The sequence below is a fragment of the Gastrolobium bilobum genome, unplaced genomic scaffold (assembly GCF_033153095.1).
Source record: "Gastrolobium bilobum isolate Gb01-03AN ecotype WA unplaced genomic scaffold, APGP_CSIRO_Gbil_v1 utg2951, whole genome shotgun sequence".
In the NCBI taxonomy this organism is placed as follows: domain Eukaryota; kingdom Viridiplantae; phylum Streptophyta; class Magnoliopsida; order Fabales; family Fabaceae; genus Gastrolobium; species Gastrolobium bilobum.
In genome coordinates, this window is record NW_026897587.1 from 295,798 (window position 1) to 321,088 (window position 25,291).

Below are 25,291 nucleotides of genomic sequence, written 5' to 3' on the forward strand. Positions count from 1 at the left end.
GCCATTTTGGGGAGGTGCATAAAACTTAATCCTTGGCTCACTTTAAAATTGTGATTAATCCCTTAGCCGACTAAAAGAGTCAAAACTTGTGAATATATGGAAGGAACTTACTTGTCTCAAAGAAGTAATTAAGATTGGTATAAAAAATGAAAAAGAAATAGTAAGCAAGTTATACTGAGCCCATTTGGATTAATTTTTTTTTCTCCAAAATCACTTCTCACCATAGTTAAAAACGAGATTTTACGTAAAAAGAAAAGGAGATAAAAAATAGTAAAATGTAAAATCATAATGTAAAAAAATTATAAAAATGTAAAAGCTCTTAGAATATTGGTAAAAATATTTTGATGAAAAAATTCGTAAAAAACGCGATGGTAAATCGAGATTTTAACTATCATGTTTCTTACTACAAAGTTCGTTTGGATATTTGTTTTAAAAAAAAAAAAGTCACTAAAAAAAGTCAAAAACATACTTTTTTTTCTTTTTTAAGTTAAAAAATTTTAGCTTTTAAAAAAATTAGTAGTGAAAAATTAAAATTTTTTTCTTTCAGAAACTAAATATTTTTAAAAAAATCTAAATAACTTTTAAGTTTTATAAAAAACAATTCAAAATAAATAAGACATAAAGAAAATATTTTTTTTACGAGGTTTTTTTACCAGAGTTTTAAACCCTACAGCCACAGGACCTGAGGCACCCTACACCTGTTTCGGACAATCTCATCCCTCTGAACTCTGAACTCTCTCTCACTCTCGATGGCAGCAACAACAGCAACAGACACGAAGAAAGAGGAAGCAGAAAAAGAAGAAGAATCGGAACAAGTGGTGACTCCATGGGAGGTTTCAGCCAAAGACGGAGGCAAGATCGATTACGACAAACTCATCGATCGTTTCGGTTGCCAAAGGCTCGATGATTCCCTCATTCAACGCGTGGAGCGTCTCACTTCTCGCCCCGCTCACGTCTTCCTCCGCCGCGGCGTTTTCTTCGCTCACCGGTCTGTACTACTTCCATTTTCATCTTCGTGTACCTAAAACGACGAAACTGAGTAATGTCGTTTTTTTGTGCCACAGTGATTTCGGTGAGATTTTGGATGCGTACGAAAGGGGCGATAAGTTTTACTTGTATACCGGACGTGGACCCTCCTCCGAAGCTTTGCATTTGGGCCATTTGATTCCATTCATGTTCACCAAGTGAGTGCATTGCAATTTTCTCTCTCTTTTTAAATAAAAAAATTGAAATTCGATGGAAAATTTTGAATCCGGTATATATTTATTTGACTTTAAAGTGCATTGTAATGTGAGAACACTAAAGGTCAATCTATGTGTTGCCGCGTCATTAAAAGAGTGTGTGAGTTCTTATGTAGTTGTTATCATGAGACATTGCAATTTTCATAAATGATAGGTTAAGAGATTTTAGAGTGATACATAGTTTCCAATTCCTTAGTTTGCAATTTTCTTTTTATAAGAAAGAAAGAAGTTTGATGAAAATTTGTAGATATTGTATATATTTATTGTTCTGTATCCACCATTAGGTGAATTTAAAGTGAATTGTAATCTTAATTCACTAATTTTGTATTTTTTTTTATTTTTTTTTGGTGTCATCAGAGTTAGCTTTTTGTAATGATGTAGCAATTTTCATAAATGATAGGTTATGAGAGTTTTACTGTAATAGAGAATCAAAATTAGATAGTTAAATTATAGGGGGGGGGGGGGGGGAACTGTAATAATGAAGCTGAGTTAGAAATTGTTGTTGTCATTGCTGGGGATGTTTGTTGATGAAGTGGAGAATGGCTTGTAGGTATTTGCAAGATGCATTTAAGGTTCCTCTGGTTATACAGCTCACTGATGATGAGAAGTTCTTCTGGAAAAATCTTACCATTGAGGAGTGCGAAAGACTTGCGAGGGAGAATACAAAGGACATCATTGCTTGTGGTTTTGACATTTCAAAGACATTCATCTTCCCTGATTTTGGTTATGTTGGTGGGTGAGTGACTTATAAATCCTAATTATAATTTTCACGCATTTTTTTTTTTACTATTTCTATAGATTTGTATAATCTTGGGTTAGTTTAAGTTCAGTAATATTATAAGAATGGATATTTGTAGATCACCAGATATTTGATGTTAACGAGGAACTGAATTTGACCTATAAAGTTAAGATATTAAAATGAAATTCTACATTCTAAAAGCACCATAAATATAAGATTGGTAAATAAAAATTGTTTCATACTTTCTTCATGATTAATATTTCTTAGTTGTTTTTCACTTAAGAAACAACAAAAAGCAAAAACAAAAATCTTGAAGCCTATGTATGGTATGCCTTTTTCAATGACAATTGTTGTGGTTAAGATTTAAGAACAGACAATAGTCTTTACTGCAGTACATCCATTTGGTGTACAAAATTACCTAGAGTCTCGGATGGTTTTCTCTTATTCAAAAAACGACTGCTCCAATTCATCAACTTTTTACAGAATGTCTTTACATGGTGTTCTCTCCCATATAAATTTAAAGTCAACAATGTTAAATACATGGGCATTATTAATGTTCTTAGGTCCCTTATTTAAAAGTTATGGGTGACTGTTTAAATTAATGTGGGCAAGCCTTATATTTCACATGTCATAATTGGAAATAAAAAATTATTGAGTGAGTTTTCTTTTCAATTGTTTCTGTTCAGAATTAAAGCGTCACTGACTCGCTAGTGAAATTTACCAATCTCATGTACTGTTTACTCTGAACATATTATATATATATATATATATATATATATAAAACTTCTGTCCTTTGAGAATAGTTTTGCTTTCCAGTGCCTTCTACAAGAACATGGCAGACATCGCAAAGCGTGTGACTTATAACCAGGCTGTTGGCATATTTGGTTTTGCTGGGGAAGATCACATCGGGAAAGTTAGTTTTCCACCTGTGCAGGTATGGTTCATTTCTTCCCTAAGTAGAATGTGCCTGCCATTTTATATTTCTACCTTAGTGACTTTTGACTTTTTGGTTGCTAGAGGCTTGGGCTATTAGCGTTATCTTCCTTAGCAACTTTCTCTGCTTTTTGCTAATACGTAATGTTGATAATGTCTTGTTCTATTAGCTTCAAGTCCTTGTTAGACAGCTCTCTAATCTGTTTGTTAGTATTATTCTTCTGATTAAGTTGTGCAATTGTTATTGGCAACTTAATTAATTTTTTACCATATTACTATTATTATCCAGAGTTTGTACTCTAAAAACTTTCGCCACCAATATCTGGATTTTCTATTGTCATCTTTGACATTAAACTATTTGTACATAAGAATATATACATACATTTTGTGTGTGTTTGAGTCTGAATAAAATTATAAAGGAGTTAGGGTTCATTGACACCAGTTTAAGAATTGGTGCTATTAAAATACCAAATAACTTGATATAAAATGTGAATTTAATCAATTCAGCCATTTAATCATGATGTATTATTAAGTTCATATTTATTCTGAATTTGTAGTGATTTGCTTATTGGTGTAAAGAACCTTGGGATACACCACCCCAAAAGCTAGCTCAAAGGGTGGGAGTGCCCAAGACCTTATAAACTCCACATTAGTTGCACATACAACCAATGTGGGACTATATATCTCAACACACCCCCTCACACGAGAGACTATTGGGCTTGAAGAGTGGACAATGCAATAGGCCCAGCCTACCTGTGCTAAGAAACGCCACAAGAGAAAGTGGGGGGCGGCGAGGCTCTGATACCATGCAAAGAACCTTGGGATACACCACTCCAAATTCCTCTTGCAAATCACCATGAAGAAAGGCATTTTTGATGTCAAGTTGAAGGAGTGGCCAGTGACGAACAACAGCATGGGCAAGAAATAGGCGGACTGACGCCATCTTAGCGACCGGAGAGAATGTATCGCCATAATCAAAGCCAAAGATTTGAGTAAAACCCTTGGCAACTAGGCGTGCCTTGAGTCGATCAACATGACCATCAGGTCCAACTTTTACAGTAAATACCCAGCGACAACCAACTATAGACTTCTCTGGAGGAGCAGAAACAAGGTCCCAAGTGCCATTGGAATGAAGTGCAGTCATCTCATCAAGCATCGCTTGGCGCCTCCCTGGATGGGAAAGTGCTTCACCTGTGGTTTTAGGAATAGAAATAGAAGAAAGACTAGAAACAAAGGTGAAATGAGGTGAAGAAATACGGTCATAGCTCAAAAAGGTATAAAGAGGATAAGGGTTACGAGTAGTACGTGTACCTTTTCTTTGAGCAATAGGAAGAGCCTCTGATGAAGGATCCGGAGGGGAAGAATCAACCGCAGGGGGCAATGAGTCAGCAGGAGTCGAGTCGACAGGAGGTACAGTTTTACGACGCTGATAAGTGAGAAGTGAGAAGTGGACGGTCCACAGGAATTGAAGCAATAGGTTGCTTATCTGGAATAGAAGTACCTGCAGCTGGCAAAGACAAGTCAAGAAAAGGGACAGGAAGAACATGATCAACCTGTGACAACTGAGATGGGATAGAATGAAAGGGTTGTTGATCAAGAAAAGTGACATAAGTGGAAACTAAGTAACGCTTAAGATCTGGAGAATAACAACGATAACTCTTTTGAAGACGAGAATAACCAAGAAAAATATATTTAAAAGCTTTGGAGGTTAACTTGTCCTTACCAGGGGTGAGATCATGAACAAAACAAGTACAACCAAAGACATGTGGGGATAGAGGATAGAGAGGAACATCTGGAAGCAATAAGTTATAAGGAATGTCATTATCAATCACAGATGAAGGCATACGGTTGATGAGAAAAGAAGAGGCAAGGACTGCATCGGCCCAGAAGTGAAGAGGAACATGCATGTGAATAAGAAGAGTTCGTGCAGTCTCAATGAGGTGTCTATTCTTACGTTCATCTACTCCATTTTGTTGTGGAGTGTGAGGACAAGTAGTTTGGTGTAAAGTACCCTGTTTGGCTAAGAAATTAGAAAAGTCCACAGAAACATATTCCTTAGCATTATCACTACGTAAAATACGAATAGAGGCACCAAATTGAGTATGAATTTCAGCAGAATTTTTTTGATAAATAGAAAACAACTCAGAACGGTTTTTCATTAAATAGATCCAGGTACAACGAGAAAAATCATCAATAAAGGTAACAAAATACCGAAAACCTAAAACAGACACACTACGACTAGGACCCCAAATATCTGAATGAATAATTGAAAAAGGAGCATCAGCTCGTTTATTGACTCAATTAGCGAAGGAGGAGCGTATGTGCTTTCCTTGCTGACATGACTGACAATCTAAAGTCTGAAGACCGGACAAAAGAGGAACCATCTTCTGTAACTTGGAAAGACTAGGATGCCCGAGGTGACTGTGGATGAGTTGTGGAGATTCTGTGAGAGAACAAGCAACGGAAGGACTCGGCACAACCAGGTAGAACAGACCCCGTGACTCACGGCCCACTCCAATCGTCTTCCCCGTACTCGGGTCCTGCACAGAAACAGAATGATTTGAGAAAGTGACAATACAGTTAAGAGAGTTGATCAATTTACTAACAGATATTAAATTGTAAGGGATGTTAGGAATGTAATAGACAGATGTTAAGGTCACTGAGGAGGTTGGACAGATTTGTCCAATTCCATGAATAGAAGCCTTAGTGCCATCAGCAAGGGTAAAAGAGGGTAAGTTATCAGAATATGTAAGGGATGAAGAGAGTTCCTTATTACGACAGAGGTGATCAGTAGCACCTGAGTCAAATATCCAAGGGCCAAGTGATCAGAATGAGAAACACAAGCAACGGGATTACCAGTTTCTGAAGCAGAGGCCTGAGACTGAGGAGAGACCTTTCTGAGAAGAGTCTGGAATGCTGCATAGTCTTCAGAGGAGAGAGAGACTGTACCATTTAAAGCAGAATCCGATTGAGCTATATTAGCAGCATAAGAAGGTCGTAGGTGAGGGTACTTTGTGCAGCAACGTTCCTCATAATGACCAAGTTGCTGACAATAATTACAACGAGGTCGCTGACCACGTCCGACTAGGCCTCCTGGGCCACGTCCTCCCGGTCCTCTACCACGACCACGTCCACCTCCAATGTTCCCGCGAAAGTCAGTACGAGAAACTAGAGCAGTAGAATCAACAGCAAAAGATGATGCAGGAGCAGATTTCTTATTCAGATTCAGAAGACGCTGATACGTCATTGAAAGATCAGGCTCCCCACTAGTCAAGATAGTATCCCGGACATTATCATATTCTTCAGGGAGGCCAGACAGTGTGGCAACCATAAAGAGGCGTTCCACCTGTTTCTGATATGCAGTAGAATCAGTAGGGTAAGGCAACATATCCAAATATGCCAGCATCAAAGATCAACTCTTGTCAACATATGTCTCAATCTGAATGTCGGATGATTTGCTCAGTTCCATAAACTGAGAGATGATGAAATAGAGCTGCTGAACATCATTAGTGTAGAGGTTTTTTGCTTCCTGCCACACTTCAGTACAAGTTTGAAACGAATAAAAGATGTCCAAGACAACTGGATCAATAGATTGCCAGAGGATGCTCAGAAGCTGGTTGTCGATCTTTTCCCAATCAGACTTTTCCTCCTTAGGGACATCAGTAGACTTAGTCGTGAGGTGGCTCCCATGTCCTTGTCCAAAGAACCAAACTCGAACAGAGGTGACCCAGTTCTTGTAATTAACAGAACCCTTCAATTTTGAAGAGGTAATGGACCCAACATTAGTAGAGATGATATTGGGAGAATTTTTGACAAGAGGAGGTGGAGAATTGACCTCCGAATGAACAGAACCATCTGCTGCCATAATAAGAAATCAGAAAGATATAAACCGAGTAAATAGGAATGAACCTGATCACCGATCAAGAAGGGGTGCGCGCAAAAAGTCAGACCCACACTAAAACAACCACAGATCCAGAAAGAGCAGGAGAAGGCGAGCTTCTCTGTCCAAGACCGGCAGGAAAAAGCCGCCGAAAAAGGGCTCACGGGCCGGCAGAAGGTGGCGCGTGAGGCCCATGCGCAGAGAAGCTTGGAGGCGCGTGAGAGCGCGTGGGAGGTGCGTTGCTGACCGGACCTCCACAGACCTGGTCGCCAGGAAGAGACGGTCCTGATCGCATGAAGTTTGGTCGGAAAAGTTGCCGGAAAAAGTCTCCAGTGGCCTGAACAGTGATTCTGGTGGCGGGCGGTGGTTCCGGTGGCCGTCGAAGGTGCTGACGCGTTTGGAAAAATTACTCGAGGCTGTTTACAGCCCTAGATGGCTTGCCGGAAGGACGCATGACAAGAAAGAGGACTCCTAAGCAGTGGGCTTAGGTTTTAGAGCAAAAACAAGGTTTCTAAGCGAAAGCGAAGGTCCCCAGAACGAAAGAGCTCTGATACCAACTTAAATATAAAATAATATGTTGTGTATTGATCTAATTCAGAGAGTTACAATATATAGAGACTCTAATGGGCTTATATGAAAGGCCCAGACCTAATACAATCAGAATAATTACAGACTCTAATCATATCTAATCAGACTAATCATATCTAATATATTCTAACAATTGGCAAGTCAAAAATAAAATAGTAAAAAATTCTTACATTTCAGCTATTATGTTACATGACAATTTTTTGGAATAATAAAAGTGTATAAACATTTTTTTTATCAACACTGAGGTTTCTGAGAATGAAATAATCTACAACTACATGATGTGAACTAATATCCAATGGTGGGTTTGTATGAAGTTTTTCCTTTATACATTATTTGGTGGTGTAATTTAAATGAAACTTTTAACTAATGTCACGGATCCAAACATACATATTATATGTCAGGGTCTAAATTGCGTACAATGATGGCGTTATAGCGCGCCATTGTGTCATATCGCGGCGGGTGGCGGCTATGGGAATTCATTCACATCTCATTTTTGTGCTGTGGCCATTGCACCCAAAACAGTAGCTGTCTCAGCGGCTATGGTGAACAGGGATAAAAACCCATATTCCCCTGTTTTCCAAGTTTGTGAACCTGTGTTTTAATATATTCTTTTGATTTCTGGTGCTTTTCTGCATTAGAAATATCAAGGGTTTGAAACTGATGGGCCATTGAAGTTGGTTTATAAACGTAAAAAATTAAAGAATAATCAGGCCCAACAGCAGCAGCCCAGTGGAACAGGAGCAGTTCAGGATTTGAGTGAATTAGAGGAACAAAAAGAAAGAGTTTGTCAGTAAAGTTGCCACGTGGAATGTGCTGAATGGAGAAGAGGAAATTGGAGGAAAAGGTGCTGAGGAGTTAGTTATACGTCACGAAACAGAGAAAAGTGGGGGATATGAGAAAAAAAGTTCACACAGGAATTTGGGAAAAGGGAACTCAATGAAGATGGGTTGATTTTTTTATGGAGGGAGCTGGTTGCGGGGTTTTCTTTATCAAAAGGAGTTGATGTTTCTGTATTGAGTCGTTCCTTATTGTTCAGTCTTATACTATTTCATTTTGTTAATCTGTCTCTGGAATTGTTAGTAGTGTACCAGGGCTTGGTCCTTTTGGGAAATAGACTGTTTGAATTTGGTAGTTGTTGGAGGACAACGCCATAATGGTCCAGGTTCAAAGGCTGGTAGAGTCCATAAAATAGACTGTTTGAATTTGGTGCCATCAGAAACTCTTCCTCTTCGATCATTCTTGCAAAAAGCCTGACCTCTCTTTCTAACTTTGACATATGACGCTCTGACACACTGCTCGCTGGTGTTGTATCCAGCCAAGCCTGCCATTTTTCGGCAGACCCACTGCTTGCCAGCTTCCTCTGCTTACCTGCTCGCCAATGCACATCCTTCATGCAGGTCTCTATTGAGTCTGTTCAGTGTTTACATATCTCTGTTCATGCAGCAGGATTCATGCCTCTTTGTGCCAAGTCTTTGTTCGTTTTTTTTTTCCCTGTACGTAGTGTGATCTTCCCACTTCATAGTTCCTCACATTCCTCTATTTTTTCTGTCAGCAGTCCTCTGTTTTTTAATTAATTCCATCATCTTTCCTTATTTTATGGTGATCGTGTGTTAGACTATAATTTTTGATTATTAATTATGATAATGTCTTTAATTTTGGATAATTTTTTTGTACGCATTTTGATAAGGATCAACCCAGAAAAATAAGAGAATTAAAAAAGAAAACAGTATGACTCTTGCATTAAAAATAAAACTGTGATACAAACAGAGACAGATTACAAGAAATGAAGAACTAACACATGAAAATAAAAGAAAACAAGGATATTCCTAAGCAATTCGAGAGGCTCAGGGATCTCTCCCAATATCCAAAAGGATTCCAATACTTTCTGAAGATGATCCCTCTTGCAGCACAACTTTCTTTTATAACAGCTACAGTCTTCACATTGCCCACACTTCCTAGTTCATTTTCTCCCATTCTGTTAGTAATTATCAAATGGCCTAACTGCCTTATTGCTGACTCAGCCCAATTGCTTTTCCTATATTGCCCTTAAGGATGGTAATACTCTCCCCCAAAACGCTCACCTTGTCCTCAAGGTGAGGGTCAACCAGCAATAATCCTTCCTTCTCTGCCTTCAACTGTTCTGTCTCTGCTTCCGAACACACAGAAGAATTGAAGGTTTCATGCTCCGATCCAGTCTCGTCGTCTTCCAAGCAAACTTCCGGTTGAAATTCCTTGAAGAAAACTTTTAAAAATGTTCACCAACTAGCTTTTGGGTTATGCCAGATCCAGAATTGGTACCAGATACGAGCATGACCGGTGAACCGCTTCATAGCTTCCTTTTGTTTTTCATTGTCTGAAATTCCATATGCCTTAAAATAATGCTCAGCCTGGATCGACCATCCCCACATATCTTCACCAGAAAATATAGGAATTCTGATTTTGCAAAATTACTTTTCCATTTTTTTTTCCAAAGCTCCCCAGATCAGAGAGCTCTGATACCAATTGATAAGGATCAGCCCTGAAAAATAAGAGAATTAAAAAAGAAAACAGTATGACTCTTGCATTAAGAATAAAACTGTGATACAAACAGAGACAAATTACAAGAAATGAAGAACTAACACATGAAAATAAAAGAAAACAAGGATATTCCTAAGCAATTCGAGAGGCTCAGGGGTCTCTCCCAATATCCAAAAGGATCCCAATACTTTCCAAAGATGATCCCTCTTGCAGCACCACATTCTTTTATAACAGCTACAGTCTTCACATTGCCCACACTTCCTAGTTCATTTTCTCCTGTTAGTAATTATCAAATGGCCTAACTGCCTTATTGCTGACTCAGCCCAATTGCTTTTCCTATATTGCTCTTAAGGATGGTATCGTATCACATTTATATGTGTATGGTATAAATTATTTATCATGTATCTCTGATCTTTGAAATACTGGTCATCTTGCTATCTGCTATCCTGCATTAGCAATTTTGGTGTCAGCTGCTATCTGAGATTGATAACTATGGTTTATGTATATATGTGTTTGTTTGTTTGTTTAATTGAATTTATAAGTTGTTTTTCTGTTTCTTTTGATTTAACTATGATACATATTTTGAAATTCAAAGTTATTACTTGGAAATGATTTCATGTGCTTCATTTGTTTATGCAGGCAGCTCCATCATTTCCTAGTTCATTTCCTCACCTATTTTCTGGCAAAGAGAATCTTCGTTGTTTAATTCCTTGTGCAATTGACCAGGTCTGTTGTGCTTTGATGCTTATATAATGTGAATTTTTATTTTGATTTCATATGAAGATTAACTAGTATGGCAAGGGCAATATTTGATGAATGTGTTTCTGTTAACTTCTTACTTTGATTTTGGGATATCATTTATGTCCAAATTCTCTTCATACCTGTAGATGTTAAAAGGAAAATGCAAGTCAAAATAAGGATCTGTTTCAACTAAATTGTATTTGGAATTTCTTTTCCTATAGGTTTTATAACTTTACTGTATTATTAGCTAAGGATGAGATTAAAAAAATTGTTGTTGCTGAATTTTCACTTGCAGATATGGTAAAAATTATAATTTTTTCATGAGTAGTTGCTAAATGCTAATATTCTGAATTGTCCTCGCTAATGGAATTTGCTGGTTGAATGGATGAAAATCTGATCATAAATTCATATAATCTCAAATTGTACATCCTGGCATCCTCAATCTTCTTATGCTGAATTGTATACATCACATATGATAGTCTCAATGTCATTTGTACTATGAATGAATTGCTTCATGGTTCCCCTTTGTTTCATTCTGGTATGGGTGACTGCTGAGGCAAAATAAATATATAATATTATGTTTTCCTTCAACTTGATGTTCTGATTGTTATACTTTTTTGGAATTAGTGCTTGACTCATGATTTTATTTGATGGAGGGCTTATCTAACATGCCTGATGTGCTCAAGATTTTCTGAAAATTACTTTAGTGGTTTATGATGCATATGCATTTTAAAATTTACCCATTCTTCTGTAATAGTTTCTCTTTATGATATGTTCAGGATCCTTATTTTAGAATGACACGAGATGTTGCTCCTCGATTAGGATACCACAAGGTCGCCTTGATTGAATCATTATTCTTCCCTGCGTTACAGGTACTCTCATGTTGCAAGACATCGCTACTTTATTGAAATGTTTAGAGCCACTAATGTTTTACATATTTATGTAGACATTTGCAATTGCAATTGCATTCATATATGCTTTTGCTGTGTTTGTCCGTGCATGTGAGTAATGTCTGCTAGAATAGCGTTGAGTTCTTGCTGCTAATCTATAAAACTCTTAAATTTGTTTGTTTGTCTTGACCACTGTCTTTTACAGCACTTTTTGGTGTAAATAATTGAGTTACTGAATGTTATGAGATCATAAAATATAATTTCATGCATTGGTGAAACTGTGAAATTTTCAGTGAATAGATAGCATGAGCGCTCAGGGTAGGATGGTCGAAATGTCACTGGAAGAAATTACTTAAATGAAGTGCTAGTTACCTGTTTGTAAAATAAGTGGGCAACTTAATTCTGATGCAGGTTGCCACGAATGTTAGGTTTCAATACATTAGTTGCGTTCCTTCTAAGGATGCCAAATATGTTTATTCAAATTAATTGAGATACTTGAGATTGGATAATTGTGTGTCTAATATGAGCACACAAGGAATATATTTATATTAACAAGTACAGAAACTAATCTATCATATACAAGATGTGAGACTATTCTATTATATATACTGTACTACTTTAACATACTATTCTAACAAAAATAACAAAATAAAAAGATATCCCGAGAAGGATAAGGATTGGGAATTTGGGTTTCAGGAACAGGAATTAGGGGTGTTTGCGTCGGGGATGGAGGTAATAACAATATTTTCCTTCCATTATGATGGTGAAATGCAAGCACAAGAGGGGAGAGTGATGGTGATGACAGGGAATGACACTGTTGACTGCAAAAATTATGATGGCAGGAGTGATTCTGATGGAATTGATCTTTCTATTAACGAAGAAAATGCAGAATAGCTCCTTACAACTACAGGAAAAGCAATAGAATTGCAGAAACAAAATTACAGAAGATACTCCTGAGGTCTGCCTGCATATCCTCTCTTGCACCCAACTAACTCGTACAATATTCCTGTAACCTCCCCTCACTCCCCTCTTCCCCCGATAACAGCCTCTCCAAAATGGTTATGCCACTCACTTTCCTCTTCAATTCTTTCATTACTCGTGTCCCTGCTCAGTGCTCACAATTAACTCATTCCCCTCCCGACTAACTTGTATTGGATGAATGTCACTATTGAACCTGGGCTCTCTTGCTTCAGCCCTTCTATATTCTCATTTTAGAGGCTTGCCAGATTCTAACGGTGATGTGAACTCATGATGGCAGAGGACTTTTTCAGGAAAAGGCTGTACACTGTCAGCAAAACCAGTGATGACAATGGTGAGTTGGCAGTGATTTGTTAGAGTGGAGAATGGGGAGGCAGTATCAAGAGTGGTAAGTTAAGTTTAGCAAAGTGGGCGACTTATGGTGGAAAGCTGATGTTGTGTTGTGTTCCAATGAGAGAAAAATGCCCGGGAATGTTTGTCTCTTTTTTTTGGACGAAAAATATCAAAGCATATGGAGAAGAAGTTGTGCAAGTATATTTAGGATAAAAGATTGCTATACGATTCAGTAAAATGGAAAATCCCAGTACATAAGGCTCTTTCACTTTGCAAGGGTAGGGATGATGGTGAATTGTATGTAGCTTTACTTTTGTATTTTTGCAAAGAGGCTATTTCACATTCTTGAACTCGTGACCTTCCAATCACAAAGGAGCAATCTTACTGCTGCTTCAAGGCTTGCTCAATACTATAACATTCCGTGAAAGGGAAAAAGAAAGAAGAAATCACAGAAGTACACAAACAGGGCGTCATGTTCTCTAGTCAACAGAGTTTTAAGAATCTCGTTTCTGAAAATATGAATATTACATGTAGGCTTTGAAACCTTCTGTGAAAAAGGTCTCTCCTTATGTCCCTGTATCTTCTGATTGTTTGCTCACAGCTTCTTTGAAATACGCTTGCAGGGCGAAACAGGAAAAATGTCTGCCAGTGATCCCAATTCTGCAATATATGTGACTGATTCGGCAAAAGATATAAAGAATAAGGTTTGTTGCTGAAATTACTCTATAAATCTTTGGTGTATTAACCTGTTGCTTATATTTAAGTCTTGTAGATCTATTTGTTCATTGTGACAAAAATTTGTTGTAGGATCTCCGATTTTCAATTGCTTGTTTGTTGAAGAATCTTTGATGACATACTAATTGACAATAGTGTTCTATGTACTGTGTATATGCAAGATACAGGAAGGGTTTGCTTTCCCTTTTCCTTGAAAGTATTCATTCTGACTTATTCTCGATCAGTATACTTCTCTCTAGTGAATCTTGCTCTACAATACTGGATGATCTGAAAATTTAACATTTTGCCTCCTCCCCTTTGTTTTTCTGAGCAATATCTATTTCTCTTTTTTTCCTCCGCTTGATTTAATTTACGACAAACTGTGTATGTGTGGCTCTCTGCAGGTAAACAGGTATGCATTCTCTGGTGGGCAAGATTCTATAGAGAAACATAGGCAATTAGGGGCAAATCTTGAGGTAATGAAGTTCTCATCACTTTAATTTAATGAATAATATGCAGTTCACATGTAACAAATGTGTGAACCTACAACATTCAATTAATGTTTTCTTCCCTCACCTAAATCCAAAATCCAAGAGTGAAGGTGGATTAAATTGGTGTATATACTAATCAAATAAAAAAGGATTCAACCCCTTTCATGCTCCCTCTTTTGTCCAATCAATTTCTTTGTCTTGCTTTGGTGCTCTTTAGTCTTTACCTCCAGTTTTAGCTCAAGAATCTTTACATTTTGTAACATTATTCAGGTAGATATACCAATCAAATACCTTTCTTTTTTCCTAGAAGATGATGTTGAACTTGAACACATTAAGGAGGTCAGGTTTCTATCTTCTTTCCCAAATTTGTTTTTACAAGCAGCATAATGAAACTTGTTTAATTTCTTCTCTGACTAGTTGTACCATTCTCTCATAGGAATATGGAGCAGGACGCATGCTAACTGGTGAGGTGAAGCAGCGCCTAACTGAAGTTTTGACTGAATTAGTGGAGAGACATCGTAGGGCGCGGGCTGCTGTAAGTGAAGAGGTATGCATTCAGCACTAATAAATATTTTGGCAGAGGCTCATGCTTTAAGAGTGAAAAAATGACGAGCAACTTAATTGACTCCCGTTTGAGTTTAATTACATTATTTAAACTTATGCTGAAAGCAACGATTGACCTGGGTGGGAGGACAGTCTTCAAAGTGGTATTAAGGAAATCACATATGAAACACTCCTCAAATCCCTAGTTTAGTTTTTTCTAACTGTTTTTGTTGATAGAATACATGACTCCACCCAATATATATGTAATTGGTGCGGAACAATTGTAGGGTTTTATCAAGTTTTGAAAATTAATTATGCATATTACTTTCTTTTTTTGATAGTAGTAGTTCCTTTTGATTGTCACAATTAACCAGAGGACCAAATTCATTGTTTGGCTCTTTTATGATGGAAAATTGAAGGGAGAAGAAAACGAGTCACACTGCCGTTTTCCTGTGCATTGATTTCCCTTAAATCAGAAGTACTAGGTTTGAATCTTATGACCAGTAGTAGTGTAATACGTTAATATTGGTTTGGAACATAAATATGAGTAAGGATAATATCAAGTACTAGCTTGAATCTTATGTGTGACATCCCCATGTTAATCTCCCCATGTTAATCTCTCCATGCTTTGTAAGATGGATCCAAGACACCTAAACCGAGCAACTTGTGATATGATTTGATTAACAAATTTTGTGCTCCATAATATTCCTAAGTCGCATCTTACTCAATTTGTATACCATACTATCTGTCTTACTCCTACTGGTCTGTGAACCCTTGATTCCAAAGCTTCTCACTGCAAGTTTAGACTTAATTTCGCTTTTCAAGATCAAGTCATCAAGTAGGACTATATCATTTGCAAAAAGCATGCACTGAGACTCTTGCTTTTGGATGTGCCTAGTGAGTTATGTCCAATAAGGGTAGCCCAGGCCAGGGCATGAGGCTACCATCCTTGTGGGGTCTAGGGAGGTTTTAATTTACCCTTGCCTACTTACCACCATGAGTAGAACCCATAACCACCAAGTCACAAGGTAGCAACCTTACTTTTGTAACAAGCATCACCCTCCTAGTAAGAACGGACAGTGCCAAGGTGAAAAGGCATGGACTCAGTGCAAACTTAATGTAATGAATGATAATTTCTATTCCTAGTCTTTACCTAGATTAATTTATTGATTTCTCACTATAAGGGTTTCATTGCATAGGCATCTTTGATACTTTATGCTCTTCCACTTTTTTGTTAATCAATACAGCATATCTAGCATGTAAACAGTGTTTTATTGTATATACACACAGTGCTGTTAATATGAAATCTAGTTAGATGACATTAAGCGGTAAAGATTCATGTGAAGTGCACTAGCTCTGTAAGATTAACAGAGTTGAAACCTGTATCCATTTATATGATGCAAATCTTGATGTCTTAATTTCCCGAATTTTTTCAGATGGTGGATGCATTTATGGCTGTCAGACCACTTCCCTACATGTTTGAATGAAGAAGTTATCTCATTACTTTTTACAACGCAGCATCATGGTATTATTGTTTGACTACTTGCAATTGTTAATTTTTTTTTCTTGTTTAAAAATGATTGTAAAGATAGGTTATTTTAATACTAATGGCCATGGCACTAGTCACATGTCTAGGATCAAAAGGGTAAATGGAGGTTCAATGAGAAGATTTACTGTTTGCCATCACTTCGAATTTTTTCGTATGAATGTTAAGGGATCTATTTGGAGCTGGATGATCACCAAATGGCACTATTGGCTTGGAGACTACAAAAGAACTCAAACGCATGCTTTAGCAATGTATGTTGAATTTAATTTTAAACTCCGAAGGAACGGAAGTAAAATTACGTATAGTTTATGCTTAGCTTAATAAGAAAATTAGTTCATTTCATCTTAAAATTTTAAGCTTAATAAGTTATTAAATTTGTATTTTAATACAAAAAAAATTTTGTCCAATTTTTTTATTTTTAATCAAATTAAAAATTAAATTAAATAATCAGGCATTAAACAAAGTACTATTATTACTTTTAAAAAATATTTATATCTTAAGCCAGCTCGAGCCTTAAGAAATCAAATATTTGAAAGCTCAAACTCCATTCACAAAAAAAAGTCAAAATTTTGAAACCATTGACCTGTTAGTACGCCAAGTTACAAGTAAACCCATGGTTAGCTTGACTCACTTATATTAACATTACTTTCAGCCCTATTATTGAATTTGTTCAGTCAACTAAGGTTAGCAGCCGCTGATAAATGTATGGGCATAACAGATAACAGCAGGTCATAAACAGATTCAATAATATCCACAAGACTCGAAAAAATTGGGGATCATCGAGTGTGATGAACTTGTCAAATTCCACTAGTGAGGAATGTATAGTACCAGGCAGGGATATTAAACACCCATGCATCTTAAATGCCCATTTACCATATGACTGACTCTGACCTACAAAAGTTCAGTTGTCCAGTTGTCCTTAGTGGTCTCTCTCACCTGGCTATGTGCCTAGGCAAAAATTTCCAGCATCTGTGTGACACTTATCAAATGGAAACTAAAAGAATATGTTGATGCTAACTAGTACTTAATCTGCCATGACCAAGATAAAGAGCCAACATAATTAGGCAATCGTCATTGATAATGTTTTTTATATTCATTATTTATTTTCTCAGATATTCAACATTCTCGTCGTTGTGCTATTTTTTAAAGAAAATATATGTATATTGCAAGTCAACTAATGGTGAAACCAGTTAATCAAAAGAACAAAAAGGAGCAATTAAAAAATAAAATAAAAATAAAGGCTACATTTCAAGTGCTAAGAAAGACATTTCGAGTCTCACTCACTATTGCTAGGGTATTTTTGTTGACACAAATCTTCAGTGATAAATAAGGTATAGTCTAAAAATCTAGTGGTCCAGCTTTAGTTGAACCAGAACAACTACCTGATGTGCCATACGAACTCCCACTTGAACCGTCAACTGGGGCTTGATTTAGACATTCTAAAACCAAAAACCTCCGCTTTTGCAGTTTTATTGAGAATGTTGAGGCCTCGAGAATCACAGGAACCTGCAAGATGAAAATCAGACAGTCAATATAAGCAAGTTAAGATAGAACACAATGAAAGAAAAGGGTAGCCCCCATAAATCCATTTTTCCTCCAATAAAGTTCCCAATTTAGATTGATTGGTTTGGCTTTACTAAAATGTTGACGCAAAAGCTATCAAATAAAAAACAAATCAATCATGAAATGAATTGAAAAAGACAAGCATACCAAAAAGGTGTGTAATGGGATAAATGGATGTGAACATTTGTAGGCATGTCACATTGTGCACAAAAAGAGTAAACCAAAAGTATAATAGCTTTTACAGACAAATCAAAATGAAGCATGAACTTAACCTGGGTATTAAACCTAGCAACTTTATGTACATTTAAAAGCCCAACCATGTCCTGGTAACCAGTAAGGATTTTCGCCAGTTCCTTGTCCTCATCTGAAACAAATGTAGCTAGTAGTGAAATTTGAAGTAATTGATAAATAAGCATGTGAAATATAAAAGTTCACTATGAACCTGGAAGTGCTCTAACAGAAAGTAAGGTGTCTGCCATATGTTGCAATCTTTTTGAACAAGATGGAGAAAGAAGTGAAGGTGGAAAGGTTACAACAACAACAGCATTTGAAGACCGGGTCATGCCTTGTAGGGACCTAATAAAGGAAAACATATGCCACTCCTGCAATCACAAAATGTTATATTAACACATTTCAATTTTTATCAAACATTTATAGAATGAAGAACGGTTGTCGATAGCTGAGATCCAACAAGGATCACATGACAGGATCCAGGATCAGTTAAATACTTTCATATAGAGGTAAGGGTGCATGAATATCATAAAAAATTACAACATATATTTCGCAGACAAAGGAGAAACTTAGCTCAAAACCATATAAAAACAAAGGGAAGAACATATTAGCTCACCATGTTTGAATATTTGCATTGTGGAGAACAGAATGATTGAATTGCAATACGACCAACAGAGGAAATGCTGCCTTCATTTCTGTCGATGTCATCCATAACGTTAGTAAATGAAAATTTTCAATACAAAGAAAGCTATTTTTTAAGATAAATTTAACAAGAAAAAGAAATCACAAAAGTAGTCTTTATTACAACCTAACTGATGCAAAAGAAGGGTCCAGAATCAGCACTGAATGCAGTTCAAAATCACAAATAGTGTAGTGCAATCCAAGCCATCCCTTTTACTCCAGCATACAAGAGAATGACATTGCACGCATTTTTGAATTTTTGAAGGGAGTTTACGAAATAGGGTTTAAAATCATTTTTGAAGGCCAATTGTAACCATTGCACGCATTTGCAGAATTTGCAAAGAGTGGCCCCTGCCCAGATGCATAAGCCTAATATTGTATTTGTGATCACAAAGTGCCCATAAAAATCAACAGAAAATTCTACCAGACAGCTAGCTGTAAGACCATCACATTATATGGTAGTGATGAAAATGAAGTGCCAACAACAGTAAAACATAAGTATTATACAAAAAGCCTGATGATCCAAATCTTAAATCGTATACAACAACAACAATCAAAGCCTTTTCCCAATAGGTGGGATTGTCAAAAATAAATCTTCAGAGGCCAAATATAAACAGCGTATGCTAAAAAAATATCTATCAAAGATATAGTTAAATTTTCTTTAGGAAGACCTCTTATACCCTCTGACCCAAATCCCAACAGCAAACCTTTTCCAATATAATCTTTTTATTTTATCCTATTCAAAAAGCTTGACTCGGAACCAGGTGTGACAACATGAATAAATAGTAGAATACAGTCAAGAACCTATTCTCCTAAAATCTGTAGCTATTACGTGGAGGTCTAGGAGTCATCTTGTATCTCTAAGAAATACATTTCTGAGATAGTGCTATAGAATATAGATCATCACACCTTGAGAATTGAGCTAGAAATCCAGCACAGCGATCTTGGAGAGCAGCAAGGTTTGGAGAATCTTGGAAGCTAACACAATCTACATTCATGCCACTAAAAAATTGCCTATCTAGGGGTTTACGGAAGTCAAAGTCATTGCAGTAACAATGCTGAACACCTGCGCAATTTAAGCATATTTCAACTAAATAGTTTATACAACCTGATTTGGCATATTCATTAATATGCAAACTGTTCACTTTCCATAGGGCATTATAACAATATGTAATCATTTTTTCTTGAAAATATGGCAATGTGATTCTTTGGAAATCTATTGACAAGATTTTTTATCATATGCATAAAATTAACTAAAAAGAGAAGCCCGGTGCCATATATCCTGCACTATGTACGATATCCAGGAAAGGGTCAAACCCACTATGTGGGTCTATCTTACCTTGGATTTGCAAGAGACTGATTTCACAACTCAAACCGGTGACCTCCAAGTCATGTGGTAACAAAACCAATCATTGTGTCAAGGCTACCCTTCCAATCACAATTTTTTTTATAAAAAATTGATAATCCATAAAACATCATATACTAAAACTGTTTGCACAATAACTTGATGCAGACAATAACATAAAATCACATTTCAAAGCATTATGTCTTGAAAAACCTAAAAACACCTTAGATGTGAGGTAAAATTGAAAATTCATAAAAACATTCCAATTTGCACTCTACGGCATTCAAATAGTACTTTTACATCATGATTTTACACTTCTGCATACAAAATATGATTTTCTTTTCTTTTTACTTTTGGCTGATTTTGGTTTTTTTTATTGAGTCAGATATAGAACCATTCATGCCTTCACCTAATAGCTTAACTTTTTAGGAGAGTTTAGTACGTGGCATGGCATTAGAGCCTCCATGACGAAATGGTTATGAGTTCAGTCCTCGCATCCTTCATTCTTCTAAACAAAAGCTGAATTTCAGCACAAGGTAGGATGGGCTTGAGCATTGTCCACTCTTAAGCCCAAAGCACTCTTACATGAAGAGAGGTGTTAGGTATAAAACATTCATGTTGGAATCATGATTGAGCTTACACAAGCTCAATCAATAACCAGCCCTATTGCTTTATAAGTAAATAAAAACGAAAAAGGGAAATTTCACTTTTCTACATTTATAATTCGGCTTGGTTGAGGACAGCAAGCCTGCCATGACAGCAATCTGAGGCTGAAGAAGGATAATGACAAAAGAGGAAACTAATTTTAACTGTTAGCATTGTTGGCTTGTTGCTGTTGTTTATCCTTTTGCTATTTTAAACTTCATGGAATGTGATTTTTATACATCATAGTGATATAAGAAAGCCATGTATTGTTCGGTTAACACGAGAAAAATTAATCCTGCAAATGAAGTAACAGTACAATGATATTTCAATAACGAACAATATAGACAAGCTTACCATTATTAGTGTTAATATTTAGCTGAGGCTCACCGAAGTACTTCTTGTACTGCCAAGCAATTTTTAGATCCTTTTCCTGCAGTTATAAGCATAATAAACAAATTATATTAACATACATACACGCACATATATATATCACAGAGTGCAACGGACAAACAAAAGTACATGGTTAAGATCCCGAGATTTATCCTCTTTGGATGACGCCGGACTAGGTAAAGTACCAAGAAATCCTTTTGGGTCTCTAGATGCACTAGCATACAAGAGTGGCTGTTTGTGTACAAGTCCTTGAGACATAAAATTTCTCAATAGAAGCATATGATGAGGTGCTTCTGCATCTTCCATAACCATGACAAGGCTACCCAAAGGAAAACCACCACCTAAAATCTCTATTAAAAAGAAAAAGAAGTATAAGAACCTTGATGAAAAGACATTACACAATACACATGAATCAAATAAAATTATTTAAATCATTCATTTACTATATGGCTAGTCTAAGGAGATAATTACTGTCCAGATCAGGAATTCCAGATGATAAGAACATTGTCCCATTAGGGCCATGCTTAAGTCCATGATTGTGAGATGTTTCAGTTGACAAATTGCGAGAGAAACTACTAACTCGAGTCCTGGTTGCAGCCATACTGAATGATTACTCTATATGCAACTCTGAGCCCTGACAAAGCAAAGAGTATATGTTTATGTAGGTCTTTCCAATGGGTTTCAAATCATATGTCAAAGACACAACATTAGTAAATCCCAAATATCATAGAAGTTATGATGTGAAAAATGCAACAAAGGAAACCAATTTATTAAAATTACAAAAACAATTGAAATTAGTACCTCAATTCACATCTTAGTCACTAAATTAATGTCAGTAATTTATCCGCATACTAACAAGCTATCAAAGTGATAAAGTAAAAAAACAATGCAATTAAGGAAACAAAGATAGAGTAATTAGTTTTACATAACATAGAGAACTAAAAAAAAAAAATATTGAAAAAATGGAAATTGAAAAAAAGTTTTAACATTTCTCACCTAGTAAGTCATTGTTTGAAGAATGAAAACATTAACCCTAAAGAGGTTTTGAAGCAGTAAAAGGTATGAAATCCCAAAATTAACCTTATAAAAAACTTGGGTTAATGAAGAAACCGGGTGGGCAAAATGGGTTTTTTACTGAATGAGAAGAGGTTGAATAGAGTTCTTCGATTGCTCTCAGAACCAATTCTTGAGAGATAGACACAGAAGCAGAGAAAGTTAAAAGAGTGCAAAAGTTAAAAAGAATCGAAAGCTTGCTTACCGCGAAACGTTGGAAACTGGAAAGTGCTTCTGCAAGTTACTGTGTTTCTTTTGTTTTGTTTTATAAAATGCAATATAATTCCAATTCAACAATTTTTTTCAAATAAAAAATCTATTTCTTTCCTCATTATTCTTTTATGGATATGATTATATCCTTCTTATCTTATTTTTTACCTTATAAAAAATCTATTTCTTTCCTTATAATTTCTTACCTTATTTTTTTTTTATACATACTCTACCTATTAATTTTTAGTATTATTATATCAGAATTTCAACTAACCTTCGTTATCTTTATCTACTTTTAATATTTTGATCTATTTATGTTGAAAAAGAATAAGTAAAATAGGTATAAAAAAATAGCTATAATATAATTTTTTTATTATATAAAAAAAATATTTTTAGAAAAGTCTAACTAGTTTTAGTATATCCGAAATGTCTTATTTACCTTTTGAAATTTAGAATAATGTATATTATGAATTTTAGACTTTATAAAAGTGTAACTTGGTCTTTTTAAGGTTTTTTTTTATTTTTTTAAAGAAATTATTGGGCTGGTTAAGGGTTGTTGAGTTAGAATAAAACTAGGGTGTAAATAGCACCAAAAGTTTATCAGGATCGTTCAGCTTACATTACGCCTAATTTAGTATATCTAGTCAAATAGAATGCTTTAAAAAAAATTATTTAAAAAATAAGTCATAAACCTAGTTTTACAACGCGGAGCGGAGGTATATATAAACTTACAATATATGTCATATTATTTATTTCAAACAAAATAAAATAAATTTGGAAGGAGAATGGCTTTAAACAATGATGGTTATTATCTTTGTTCACGGTTTACTATTTTTCAATTTGGAAAGAGAAATTCATTAGAAGAATATCGAATGAAGATGATCAGGTTTTCTAAATTAGAAATTGATAGGGTTGCAAGCTTGGAGTAATTTATTTTAGGGTTAGTTTTTCTTATTTTTATTTTTCGTGTGACTATTTTTTTATTGAGTTTTTAAATGAAACCATTATTTTTTAATGGGAAAAGTATTTTCCTTTTAAATGATATAAGGTTCTGTCATTTCAAGAGAGAGACTGACACATAATTTTTTTTATTTAAATTTTAAACTAAAAAAAATCACTCATTTTTTCTCTCTCATGATTTTTGTTTTTCTGTGTCTATCTTTCTCCTCAAATGACATAACTTATGTTATTTAAAATGACAAACACCAAACTCTTTTTTAAAACAAATAAACCAAATAGCAATTTAAGTTTTTTGGCTTAATTTGTTTTTAATTAAATATTTTTTGTTAAATAAATTCAAATATTAATCAACGCTAACCTTGTTTAAGATTTTAATGAAAAAGTTATTAAATATTTAAATTTGTAATAAGAAAATATGTGTACTACAAAAGTACTGAAAAAGTGAAAAAAATTTCCCATTCATATGGTATCTGTAAATTGTGCGTATGTGATAATAACACTGCTGATTTTGTAAGCCATGAAATTGATGAAATTCGCAATTATTAATGAATCCTACACTATTTACAGAAATTAACTCTGTCGTATTTTTAGCAATATGTTAAAAAATTATTTTTTTAATTAATTTATAATTATTTCAAATAGGAAGTATTATATACAATGAAAAGAGAGGAACAAAATAATAGAATACGATGAGATCAATTTAGTTTTATGTGAGTGTGACACAAAATGATTTTCTACAATTCTAAAATGATGTAGTTTTAGGATTTGAAAACAAAAATTGAAAATATTTTGATAAAACATAATATAAAGAGTAAAATAAATTTTTTAAAATACCATACATTATAATTTTATCTAGTTATAGGATTTTCCCCTTAATTTAAAGGGGCATATTATATTTACAAATTTTTTGTTTACAAACTACACTAAGTAGGACCGATCATACTTTAATTATGTAGTGTACTACCGGTCATATTTAGTGTAATTTGCAAAAAAAAATAATAAACGGATCATATCTCTAATTTAAATATACATAATATAGCTTAATACGATGACAAGATAATTGATTATATTAAAAACTCGTGTGTGGAAGGGTGGAAAAGTTAAGGAATAAAATATTTTAGGGAAAAAACACTAAAGTTAGTCTAGTGGTAAGAAATTTGAGTAGTTTGTATTAGATTGTGCGTTCAATTTCAATTTCTATTTATGTATCCAAAAAGAAGTATTTTAGGAAAAATTATTTATCTTTTTAAAGGATGGTCATTTTTCTTAAAATTAATGTTTTATTTATTTAAAATTTAAATTAAAAAATAAACTCTCATGTTATCCTCCTATAATTTTTATTGTGTATCTATTTCTATCACTTAAAATGTATAATTCTATATTTTTTCTAAAAAAAAAAAACACTAAATCTAATATTTTAATTACAAAATATGATTAAAAGCATTATCAAGTGTTTTATTTATTTTCTTTCCTGAACACAACTTACTTAGTAAAATTAAGGGTGTAAAATGTACCAAAAAAAAAAAAAAAATTAAGGGTGTAAATGGATTAAGCCGGTTTATAAGAATCTACGGCTTGACTTATGTTAGGCCAGACTCATTTTATTAAATATAGTCAAATAGAACAGACTTAGAATTTTAAAAAAATCTATTTAAAAAATAGGTTATAGACTTTTTTTTTACATGCCGAATCTAAAAGTCTATAACTCAGTCTATATTATATTATTTATTTTAAATAAAAGAAATACAATTATTATTTTAATAATTTTAAATAATTACTTGCTCTGCTATTCTGCCCAAGCCTGGCTGAGGAAGAATTACGAGGCGTAAAAGAAAAAAATATGTGGATTCCAAGACACGATTTAGGGTAATAGTCAACTAAAAAAGATTACGAGACGGGGAATTAAAAAAAAAAAAGCTACACAACTTATGATGATGTTTTCGAAAACATAAGAAATCAAAGTATCTTGGTTTTCTTGTCTTCTTATGAATTGATTTAGAAGTCCATTTTTATTACCACCAGAAGCAGAAGAAGAATTAGTAGCGGGTTATCAAACCGAATATTCTTCCAAGGTCCGAT

General features: G+C 34.9%; 2 protein-coding genes across 4 annotated transcripts; one reads left to right on the forward strand and one right to left on the reverse strand.

The window, feature by feature from the left end:
• The first annotated feature begins 696 nt into the window (after nt 1-696).
• On the forward strand, nt 697-16,347 carry LOC133308365 (tryptophan--tRNA ligase, cytoplasmic). The gene is made up of 11 exons (XM_061508983.1): nt 697-988; nt 1,065-1,184; nt 1,792-1,977; nt 2,797-2,914; nt 10,538-10,624; nt 11,419-11,511; nt 13,464-13,544; nt 13,959-14,030; nt 14,316-14,384; nt 14,482-14,592; nt 16,025-16,347. The coding sequence occupies exons 1-11, from the start codon at nt 750-752 to the stop codon at nt 16,073-16,075; spliced, it is 1,227 nt and encodes a 408-aa protein (XP_061364967.1). The 5' UTR covers nt 697-749; the 3' UTR covers nt 16,076-16,347.
• Nucleotides 9,791-22,272, reverse strand: LOC133308366 (elongator complex protein 4-like). 3 transcript variants are annotated; one of them, XM_061508984.1, is made up of 10 exons: nt 22,248-22,272; nt 21,461-21,623; nt 21,119-21,339; nt 20,954-21,029; nt 19,519-19,675; nt 18,545-18,623; nt 18,140-18,299; nt 17,970-18,061; nt 17,517-17,640; nt 9,791-9,899 (listed from the first exon to the last, which is right to left on the reverse strand). In XM_061508984.1, the coding sequence occupies exons 2-10, from the start codon at nt 21,588-21,590 to the stop codon at nt 9,829-9,831; spliced, it is 1,110 nt and encodes a 369-aa protein (XP_061364968.1). In that variant the 5' UTR covers nt 21,591-21,623; nt 22,248-22,272; the 3' UTR covers nt 9,791-9,828. The 3 variants fall into 3 exon arrangements, with proteins under 3 accessions (XP_061364968.1, XP_061364969.1, XP_061364970.1); XM_061508985.1 differs by lacking the exon at nt 22,248-22,272 and adding an exon at nt 21,986-22,062; XM_061508986.1 differs by lacking the exon at nt 9,791-9,899 and having other exon boundaries at nt 17,348-17,640.
• Between the last annotated feature and the right edge of the window lie 3,019 nt (nt 22,273-25,291).